Source organism: Anneissia japonica, unplaced genomic scaffold (assembly GCF_011630105.1).
Source record: "Anneissia japonica isolate Jap-2015-1 unplaced genomic scaffold, ASM1163010v1 scaffold6314_len194445_cov122, whole genome shotgun sequence".
Taxonomy (NCBI): domain Eukaryota; kingdom Metazoa; phylum Echinodermata; class Crinoidea; order Comatulida; family Comatulidae; genus Anneissia; species Anneissia japonica.
The window spans coordinates 138,570-150,690 of NW_022713816.1; the positions used below are offsets into that span (position 1 = coordinate 138,570).

The following is a 12,121-nucleotide window of genomic DNA, read 5'->3' on the forward strand; positions in this document are numbered from 1 at the left end:
TTTATGCTGAAAGTGGTTGTGGTATGACGTGAACAGTACAGTAGGCGGTTATGTAACGTTATGAAGTTTGTTAAGTTATTGTATTGATTGTGTGGAGACTGAAAGTGGTGTGGTATGGGGTGAAGAATAGGGTTATGCAATGTTATGAAGTGAGAAGCTGGTAGATAGATTATGAAATGTGATGTAGTAGGAGGATGGGATAGAAAAAAGGGGTTAGTGTTGGTGGAACTGCACTGAGAGAAGGTCAGAAATGTTAGCTGACTGTTTGTATGTCCTGTGTGGACTAAATGGAGATTGTAGCAGCACTAATAAAGTGTGGGCCTGGTAGAGTAAAGCATGCTGTGTGAATCAGAGTTTGTATGTATTATACATTATTCTACAGTGAGTATTATATTGTTCATGCTACCAATGTGCGTGTCCAGCTACTAACGTTATCCTGTGTGGATTAAATTTATGTCTACTGTCATGAATTCCTACTTGACGTATTTCCGAGCGGTATAGAAATGACTAGCAATCCCTCTTTGACATATAAAATATAAAAACACAGCTCACAATGTTGTAAAACAACTCTCAAATAAACTTTTATTCTGTATAAACTCCAACAAGAATCCGGTCTCAAAACAATACAATAACATTCACATAAACATGTGTTTCAAAAAAAGCTCCCGAAAGATAAAACTATCAGCTTATATATCCTAGCTGTACAACTCCAGAGCATTCCAGAGCATTCCATATTGTCTAAGTTCCCCATTGGTTACCTTGCATCATAATTAACCAATTAGGCTTATTTGCCTCTAAAGTACCCAAGATTCCAGAGGCTTCCATATTTTACTCTTGGATCCCACATGGTGTCATGTGTTCCTATAATTAACAATGTGGTTTATACTGTTTCTTTGATCAATTAAATGTTATTCCAGAATGTTCTATGTATTAAATATGTCAAAGTAAGGCAAGGAATGGTAATTTATTACACTTCCCCCTCTTTCTGAGCTCAAAACTCGTCCAAAGAGTTTTGAGGGCCTGGTTTATGTGGGTGTATAAAAGTAACCTTTTTCACAACAAAATACTCTCTTATGAATTAAAATATACAATATCTTTAACTTGTAACATACATTGTAAAAATACACAATCGCATAAATGAAATGATAACAACATCATATGAATATAGTTTCCTTACAATTGTAAGAGGAAAACTTCAAACAACTATTTTTTTAAAACACATTTTATAAACTGTGCAGTACCATTAATTTTTCCGGGAGAGCCCATCAGCATTACTGTTGGAAATACCTCTTCTATGCACTACTGTAATACAATAAGGTTGCAAATCGAGACTCCATCGAATGAGTCTTTTGTTAGTATCCCTCATTTCATTTAGCCATTTTAGTGGCTAATGATCAGTCACTATCTTAAACTTCCTACCCAACAGATAGTAATGTAGGCTGTCTACAGCCCATTTTATGGCTAAACACTCCTTCTCTATAGTTGCATAATTTTGCTCCCTTGGTAGCATCTTACGACTAAGATACAACACAGGATGGTCAGTACCATCAGGACCTAATTGACTGAGCACTGCACCTAACACCCGATCTGATGCGTCAGTTTGCAAGATAAACTCTGCATTAAAGTCTGGGTTCCTTAAAACAGGACCAGAACATAGTGCGTCTTTCAGCTTTACAAAGGCCTCCTCGCAATCAGGCATCAACTTAATCCTTTCTTGCAATTTCTTTTTCGTCAGATCAGTCAGAGGAGCTGCAACGTCAGCATAGTTAGGGATAAACTTACGGTAGTACCCTGTCAACCCAAGAAAAAATTTGACATCTTTCTTAGTTTTTGGTTGCTCTCAATGTACTACCGCTTCTACCTTAGTCTTTTGAGGTCGCACCATCCCTTCTCCTACTACGTACCCCAAGTAATGCACTTTGCTATGTGCAAAACTACACTTGCTTGATTTAACTGTTAAGTTGGCATGCCTGAGGATCTGAAATATTTCTCGGACATGATGGACATGACTTTCCCAATCTGGGCTAAATATCACAAGGTCCTCCATATATGCTGCTGCATAGCCTTCTTTCCCACGCAACAGACGATCCATCATTCTTTGAAATGTTGCAGGAGCCCCATGCAAGCCAAATGGTAAGTACTTAAACTGGTACAAACCCATAGGTGTAGAGAAAGCTGTATATTGCTTTGACCTTTTTGTTAAGGGAACTTGCCAGTAACCCTTGCACAAATCTAATTTAGTTATGAACTTAGCTGGACAAACTCTACCTATTATCTCTTCTACTCTTGGCATAGGATATGCATCAAACTTGCTCAAACTATTCACTTTCTTGGAAATTACGCAAAAGCAAGCTTTACCATCAGGCTTTGGTACCATGAGGTAAGGTGAAGACAAAGGGCTGTCAGATTATTCTATTACTCCCAGTTCTAACATAGATTCTACCTCTTCCCTTACCCTATCTATCTTAGCCTGTGGAATTGGATAAGACTTTTGTCTAACTGGATGCACTCCTTGTTCCATTTCAATATCGTGTTCTATCACAGTAGTTTTCCCAGGTCGATCTTTCAACACTGACTCATACTCCGAAAACACTTCAGCCAAATCTTGAAGCTGTGCTTCCTCCAACCTTTCACCATAAACTAAATCCAAATTAGAACTAGGACCCTTTGACCAAGCAACATCCCTAACTCTTTCCTGGCCTTTCTTTTTTCACTCCTAGTCTTGGAAACCTTATCCTTAGGAGAACTGTCCATAAACATTTGACCATCCAAATGTTCAAACTCTAACTTCCTAGAAACTACGCCACAAGCCTTTTCTTCCTTCAACTCTTTCTCTTCTCTATGCCTATCATTCCTAGCGTGAGTCCTAGTTACAACTAAGCTATGAATGTCCTTATTACCGTTCTGTAACAAGAGTTCAAAATCGGGACACGTAGGCTTCTTTTACTACGACAGAACCTTTCTATATGACCTACTTTCTCTCTTCAGTAATATCATACCTTCTTAATGTGTCTTCTTTTACCTTGTCATAGTCATTGCTATCCGTCACTGGTAGTGCTGCATAAGCTGCTCGTGCCTTGCCCGTCAAGAGAGGGATTAATTTCACCACCCAGTGCTCCTTGAGCCACTCGTAGGTGTTAGCAATTCGTTCAAATGTGGTTAGGTAATTCTCGATATCATCACCCTCAGCCAACTTTGCAATTTGAATTTCCTTCAGTTTCATAATGTCTTTAAGACGTTTGTCATCACTTTCCTTTTGTTTATCAATCAGCGTGTTTACTAAAGCCATTTGCTTGTCCATTTCTGGCTTGGTTTTCCATTTCTTCCTGGCGTAATTGCTCATGTCTTTCCATTTCTTCCTCGTGTAATCGTTCTTGTCTCTCCATTTGTTCCTTGCGTAATCGTTCTTGTCTTTCCATTTGTTGCTCCTGTCTATCTATCAGCTGCCTTATCGGCTGCTCTTGCTGTTGTTGAATTCGCTGTTGCATAATGAACAGCACGTCATTAGTAGACAAGTCACTGCCTGGGTTGAGTCCACCAGGTGCTACAACGTTGTCTGTATCATGTTCTGAATGTTGCGACTGAACAGATTCCTCATCTGTGTCATGATTGTCGTCGCCTTGATACTCCTTACCGGATCTTGTTGTTGATTGTCCATTAGCCATAATTAAATTTGGACGAGGGTCTTATTACTAGTAAATCGTGGTTACCGATACGTTCACAAGTCTACTGCTCCAAATATAAAGATTAGTCAATGTCCACTGTCAAAAAAAATTACAGACTACTTACTGCAATTGTAGAACATTCCATATTGCCGAAGTTCCCCATTGGCTACCTTACATCATAATTAACCAATAGGCTTATTTGCCTCTAAAGTACCTAAGATTCCAGAAGCTTCCACATATTACTCTTGGATTCTACATGGTGTCATGTGTTCCTATAATTAACAATGTGGTTTACACTGTTTCTTTGATCAATTAAATGTTATTCTAAAATGTTCTATGTACAGTATTAAATATGTTAAAGTAAGGCAAGGAATGGTAATTTATTACACTACCCTGTGTGGATCCGAAATAAATGCAGTATCCTTTGTGGATCAAACAAAATGAGTGCAGAATCCTATGTGGCACACCAATAATAAAAATGATGTATGCATTATGGCCCGTGTGCAAGATAAAGAACGCAGTACTGTACACTATTCGAAAAATAGATGGGGATTGTCTCCCAGTACTGCCCAATCACTACCAGAAGGACCCCACTGGAAATAAGTATTCTTTAGACTTTCGTTGGTTATCCTTGGTGTTTACACTATATAAATCCATCCGACAAATTATTCATGATCTCTCCTTGACCCCTATGGAAATAAATCCTGTTTTGGGGTTTAGAGGGTTATCCCAGATATCAACAATGATGGCTTGCTTGTTTTCTCTTTTTTGTTTCTCTGTTTATTGTTGTTCCGATTTTGTGATGTTGTTCTGTTGATATCGAATAAATCAAATCAAGAGATGACACGAAACATTTCGGAGTCCCTTCCGACTTACATTTTGAAAGGCAATTATTAGAACATTATAAACAAATTTTACATCAGACATCAAAAATAATTTTTGGCGGCATAGTGCCTTGATCAGTTGACTAAAATATATATTTTAAAAATGATTAAATGTCTTACCTTGTTCGTTGGTAAATAGATATGCTCCTTTCTCAACGTTTGTATTTTTTGTTGAAAAAGCAACCATTTTAAAGGCAGTTTTCTGACCATCTTTTTTGCAAATTTCAGAATTTGTTTCATGATGTTAGAAGCGTTGCTCATGGAAAATGGTAAGCTGTTTTCAATAGCAAAAAACTTAGGAAACACCATTGCTTCATAAGGTTTGCCCTCCATTGCTTTCCGAATTCTACAGAATATTCCTTCGGCCTAAAATTGGAAGGGTAATTGACAACAAATTTGTAAAATTGTTGTTTTCACTAGGGTCATCTTTGATATATGGTCTTGGCTTAGATTATTTAAAAACTCCCTGTGCACAAACATAGAAAACAAGTAGAAAAGGAAATTCTGAAAAACAACAATAATAATAATATAAATAATAATAATAACAAAATAATAATAATAATAATAATAATAATAATAATAATAATAATAAAAATAATAATTTAAACATTTTGAAGAAGTTTTAAGAACGAAAAGTCAGCAAAGTAGTGGATGGAAAAATTTTGTGAAAAAATAAAACACACAGGAAACCAGAATAGAAGAAGAAGCAAAAACTAGAATAAAGGGATACCTTTTCATACTATGGTGAGCCAAATTGTCATTTAAATGTGACTAGTGATATCTTAATATCAAACCGAAGACATCTCTATTTACAACTAAGATATCTCGATTTAACTAGAGTTAACTTTCTTTAAAACTAAAATATCTCTTTTTAAAACTAAAATATCTCTATTTTAAACTAAGATATCAATATTAATAGTGATATCTCTAATAATAGAGATATCGTAGTTTTAAATAGTAAATAGAGATATTTCTATTTAATTAGAGATGTCTCTATTTAAATCTAAGATATCTCTATTTAAAACTAAGATATCTCTATTTCAAATACAGATATCTCTATTTTAAATAGAGAAATCCTAGTTTTAATGAAATAGAGATAGCTTCGTTAATAGAGATATCTCTATTTAAAACTAAGATTTCTCTATTAAAAATTAAGATTTTTTTTAATAGAAATATCTCTATTTAAAATAGAGATAACTCAATTTAAAACAACGACACCTCTATTTACAATTAAATGACAATTTGGCTCGCCATAGATTACTGTTGGTCGCCTGTCATGGTCGCCGGCGTCCCAAATAATATACATAAGATATTGTGTCCTAACCAGGGAGTTGTTATACCCTAACAGATGACATTTATATTTGTTTGTTTGGTATAGTTATGGTAAATATTTCTGAAACTGTCTACCCGTTTATTAAAATGTGTTACTTAGTTGTTTACCTTATTTCTCTTTTGTACTTCATTCCCCTCGAGGCTGCCTAGATGCGTACCAATCACTAGTATGGGCGGTGAAAGTTGTCCGTTATCGAAATTGAAACCTTTTGTATTCGTATATACTGATCGAATCCAGTAAAGAATAAACTGAAGGTTAGTCATTCGATGTTGGTATATTTCACCCTGAAAAGAATATTGATATAAATACAAAATTAATATGGCAAGAGGATCAGATAACATGCAAACTCATTATATGTGCATAAGACAAATAAATTCCAATCTAAAAATAGTTGGAATTTCACACAAAGCCTGACCTAAAATAATTAATAGAATCAATGTTCAACTCACAGTTGTTGGATCTCTAACTTCAGCAGGCTCGTCGAGGTCGTCTTTTAAATTGAACACCACACAAATAACTGCAAAGGATACTAAAAAAATCTACAAAAAAAAAAAAAAAATATTGCGATATATAAAGCTGGGATGGCATCAAGAAAAAAATCCCTACAATGCGCTCATTTACAAAATTTAAATAACATTATATATGCTAAATGCCAAGAGCTAAAATATGAGAAAAATATAATTTCGTAATTTAATTGCCTAATTGTTACAATTAAAAATCTTAATGAGAAAAAAAATCATGGTGAATTAACAAAAATGTAACATGTAATCTTTTGCTTATACTATTTTTATTCTACTTTTATTGAACTTTTTTTAACGAGGATGACTCTAACAATACTCGACCTAAAGGGGCCTTTCACAAAAAAAACCAGTATCAATTAGAAAAGTACAAAAGTGCATTATAATTAAACGGTGTAAAATTATGTAAATTTCAAAACAAAGGTCATTGCAAGTTTGAGGTATAAATGGTACAAAAATTAACCAAATATTAAAATGAATAAAGGTTAAAAGTGGCGAAGGTGTCTAAATGGAAACATCACCAAAAGAAAAACTTAAATAGGCTAATAATTTATGAAATAGGGTTCAGGTTAGTTTTATTTTGAATGTGTGTGCAAATATCGCGTTTCTTATGTTCATTGAAAGTGAGGTTTTGTTGTGCCTTTCATTGTTGTTTTTGGCAAAAAAAAAGAGACATTGGCATTCCCCTTCTTTAAACTCTAATAAAAGATAGGATCTAGACTGCCATCAGCCCTGAATGATAAGCAGTCCAATTGAAAGCTAGATATTTGTTAGCCATTATAATGGTATAATCCTTAAAAAAAAAAAAAAAACATGTAAGGCACATGAACATAGGATTTTTTTGTGTGTATATACTCATATTGAATATTGTGTAATACAACATCACATTTATGTAATAATGAAATGAAAACAATAACCCAATTTAAATGAGCTATTCAAAACTTTAAATGAATTGTTTTTCGCAGCTTTTTGTTACGAGACATTATATGTTTAAATGCAAATTATTAAATATTCAAATTGTAAATTTTAAGAACTTGAACAGTTTTATTTATTTATATAAATATCGATATAAATAAATATACCCGTTGTATAACGTGGTATACCGGCTGGCCTCCAAAGTCCCAGATGTTCATGACGAAACTGTTGCTAGATTCACTTTTTGTTTGATTTTGTTTGAACTTGATTACATTAATTCTCTCCTCAACTTTAGTGGCGATGTTTTCAGGAACCTCATCGAAAGATAACTGTGTGGATGGGTTCATTCGTCTCTTTTTAATATCTGGCTCTATTTCTGGGCTTTTGGAATCTCCCGACGATGATTGCCCTTGTTGAAGAAACAATCAAAAGTACAACATTATATCATTTGAAATAATAGAACAATAATAATGGTTATTCTATATAAATTTAAGTTTACACACAAAGCGATATAGTACAGTTTGCTATGTAATCCAGCTAGATTGTTGTGCCAGAATGGATTTTATTGGCAAACTATTAGTTCTGGTGTGCTAAACAAAAACGTTTGGTACCATTTGTTGATGGCCAACGCACCACATAAAACATGGTCGTGTTTGCTGTCAGTGGAAAAGGAATACACTAATAATTTAATTATATTACACCTATACCTAATAATACATATTGGAGATATAGACCAATAAATATAAAGTAACGTGACACAAAAGGTTAAAAGGTCAAAAAATCAAACTCACCAAAAGTTGTCGTGTTTAGTATCGCTGAAAAGTTCTCTCGATGCTAAATGATGCTTTACAGTACATATATCAGAAACGGTGTAGTTTTCTATATATCACTGTCCCGTATAATTTCCAATTATGGCATATCGTATTAACAAAAACAGGACCCAGTTGCGTAACGATCGTGAAGTTGGGGGGGGGGAGAGGATCCTACTACTACATAGCATTTTACTACCATGCCTTAAGAGTGGCGTAACGCATGTGTTTTCTAAGCCAAGTCCCAAGACCCTTATTACTACTGTACTACCCAGTACTCTACTACACCGCCTTGGCAATATGGTAACTATTTATATTATTTTCAAACAATCAAATACACCAAAATCCCCAAAACACACTCTAGATTTATTACTGTATAAGTTCAAGAACAACCTAGATGTACTATACGTGGCCATGTTTCTGTTGTTAATAAATTACTAAGGGCAGTGATGATAGAAAGTTTCTGATTAGCTGGAAGTTTTACATATCCTGATTTGGCAGCATACATTTTTCTTCCTTATTTTTATTTTCAAAAGCACTGACTGTTAATAGATGTACAGCTATTTTGATTTATGTAGTACTGTATTAGGGGACCCTGGTCTCCCGGGGATCATATGCACTTGGTGGAGGAACAAAGCGTTTCCCTAAAAAGCACACATGCGTAACATAACTGGTCAAAGCTCCACAGTTTGAGGGACCCTTCAAGTAAATCTGCTATAAAGAGTGCGTTTGTAGGATTTCTGTTTATTTGGGGTTTAAAAAAATATTTTTAAAAAATTGTTAAAGCGTTATAGTGCTGGGTAGAACAGCAGTAAGAAGGGCCTGCGTGGTCTTTCTGGGGCACATTTGGACTGGGACTTTACCCAGAAAACACATGCGTTAAGCCACTGTTAAGGCTTGGTAGTGAAGTGCTGGGTAGTATTAGGAGCCCCTCCCACTTCCCCAAGCTCACGAGCGTTACGTAACTGGGTCCTGTTTATTTTACTACGGTACACCGTTTCTAAAATATGTGTACTGTAAAAGATTATTCAGCATCGGGAGAGCTTAACAACGATACCAAACATGAACTTTTGGTGAATTTGAATTCTTCACCTTTTGTGTCTTAGTGTATCTAGGTAAATATGTATTATTAGGTATAGTTTATTCCGGTTAAATGATTAGTGTTGATCATGTTTTATGTGGTGCGTCGACCACCATGAAATTCAAAATGGCAGCTGATGACGTGGATAAACAAGTAGAACCAAATGTTTTTGAATTCAGCACACCAAAAATTATAAAGTTTATTTATACATAAAATTTATTTCAGCACAAAAATCTAGCTGGAGCCAAAATTCTAACTTTGCAAACCATACTAATAAATTCAAAATTCTGTCAACGGTAGAGCTACCCATGACAGATCATCGGACTAAGGGAAATAAGTACTTAAACTTTTAAACTAATGTTTAGGAATAATGATATCAAATCGCCGGGTTACATATTCCAAGACAATGATACTGCTCCGAAACATCTCGAGTTTGTCGGTACGGTATACAAGTTAGTGACATGATTATACACACTCTACTCAGATATAATAGTCACCAACGTTATCGTTTCTTCTCCATTCATTTTGTTATGTTAGTTGTAACAGTACAGTATAAAGTAATATATTCACTCACCCGCCCACCATCACCCTAGGATTACTTAAGGGTGGGGATATATTCGACACCGAAAGTCATATACCAATTCATATGAGGTAACAATGTATATACTATAGGGTAGTCTAGGTAGCGTACAACCACATCGTGTAAATTCAACCAATAGAATGTTATAGTATAAGTTTTTGTTTCTTAGTTATGTTGTATTATACCATGAAAAGCCATTGGAACAAGATCTATTATAATACGTTCCAGAGCTCAGGACTTCCGTAGGCCTGTAATTTTCCAACCCAATTTAATGGAGGTAGTTATGCTAGCCAAACACACTGCACTTGATTACAACTACATCCGCAGGTGTAGCACGAATTTCAGTTCCATGCAAATTTGAGTATTTCGTGGTCTGGATGATCAGAGCCTATGGGACACAAATTTGCAACACTTTCTTCCAGGGTAAACAATCATTACCTATGTCTATGAATTCATTACAAAAATAAAGTAACTAAGTCAAGCATGTACCTTATGTTCAACTTTATTTCACAGCTTAATTATCTAGCATAAACAATCAGTAAAAATATGTAAAAGCTAATTTATGTTGCAAAAATCACAAGTTACTTTAAAGCGAAAAACGGTGAACATGATGGGAAGGTAAGATAAAACTTACTTTCCTTTACAGCGACAGTAATTAGGCGGGAATAAGTTGGGTGAACAATAATAAGCCGGGAATAGATTGGCGTTCATAGTACGTCCGCATAAGCATATTTTACTGAAAGTTCGTTAGTGGAGTAGTTTTCGAAGTCTTGCGTTAGTTTAGGTGACCTTGTCTCTGCGCTCAACTGTATGTTTTGTAAAGCTATTATTATATTATGTTTTACCTTGAATTTCCGTGCAGTTATGTAGACATACAACTTACTTTTTGGATTTTTTTGGCTGAGTAGAAATAAGGACCTAGCACGAGGGCAAGTCTTTAAGACCGTTATCACGACTATCGCTTTTCAGTTATTTTTTTTGGACCACTATTTATTATTACCTCAGCAAACGAAGTTTGCAGGAGGTTAGTATTTGCCTGATTATTTATTTATTTGTCTGTCGGCATATTTGTTGTGAACAGTCTACAGCCCATAGTTTTTATCAGAAATTCGTCAAACTTCGCTACAATGTTCCCAGCGCCGGTGACAAGCCAGTTTTGTTTGCTTTAATAGGCGCTTTAAAAATGTGTATTATTATTATTATTATTATTATTATTATTATTATTATTATTATTATTATTATTATTATTATTATTATTATTATTATTATTATTATTATTATTATTATTATTCTTATCATTATTATTATTATTATTATTATCTAGAGCTGATTAAATTTTGAAGGGTCAGGATTAAAGGTCAAGGTCACAATCAACGAAAAACTTTTTTTTTTCATTTATTTGTCTACAGCCCATGGTTTTAATCACAAACTTGTCAAACTTAGTCACAATGTCCCATGACCAACTTTTAGTATTTAATGTTGAAGGGTAAATGTAAAAGATTAAGCTCCCAATCAACAAAAAACATTCTTTGAAACAGTTTTTATCAGAAATTTGTCAAACCTGGTTACATTATTCCCTTTACCAATTTGGAAGTGACTAAACTTCGAAGAGTCAGGGTCAAAGGTCAAGGACGCAATAAGGAAAACTTGAATAACTGTTTGCCGTATAGACGTGTGTATGTGCTTATACGGACTTGCCGATAAAGTGTAAACAAACATTATGACCAATAACTTCAAAGTGATATATGTGAAAACAGTTTGGTGTAGTGGTTTAATCCCAAGGAGCTTTTTTTAATTATTTTTTTAATGGGGACAATTGCAGGGGAAATTTATACTGAGGAGAATTATGTAGGCGGAGGTATGCACTCTCCGAGTGCCCTCTAGTTGAACATATTATTACAGTACAGGGGTTTTAACAATCTGTTTTACACATGGTTCTGTTTTGTTTATCTTCAAACACCAACATTAGTTTTTCATTAGTTTAATTTTGTTAAAATACATCAAATACTACACTAACATAATAAAACTCAATAGAAAAAAAGGTTTGTAAAATTGTTTTAAGACATGTAAACAGCTTAGTCATACCATTGAAAAAAATATAAAGTAGGCCGGTTAAATTAACGGTATTTTAAAAGTGGTATATTAATTCTATTCTTTTAAATAATTAGTTCATACTTTTAATATCTGCGGCAGTGTATTCCATACATTTGCATGCTACTGAAGTCTTGGTTATATCACAATGTTTAAGTGAATCTACATATCCTGTGTTATGCCCATTCTCTGAAGACATGACCATTACTGTAATACTATAATCCTGTCGTTTTTCAAGAGATTTC

The 12,121-nt window shown here is 34.4% G+C and overlaps 1 protein-coding gene across 1 annotated transcript in view; it reads right to left on the reverse strand.

The window, feature by feature from the left end:
* LOC117108796 (probable serine/threonine-protein kinase roco5) overlaps positions 1-12,121 on the reverse strand; it is a 49,038-nt gene that overhangs the window by 1,162 nt on the left and 35,755 nt on the right. The window contains exons 8-11 of the mRNA XM_033250942.1: positions 7,483-7,724; positions 6,332-6,421; positions 5,990-6,166; positions 4,670-4,915 (exon numbers count right to left, since the gene is read on the reverse strand). Coding sequence (XP_033106833.1) covers positions 4,670-4,915; positions 5,990-6,166; positions 6,332-6,421; positions 7,483-7,724 — 755 coding nt within the window. The remainder of the gene's footprint in view (positions 1-4,669; positions 4,916-5,989; positions 6,167-6,331; positions 6,422-7,482; positions 7,725-12,121) is intronic.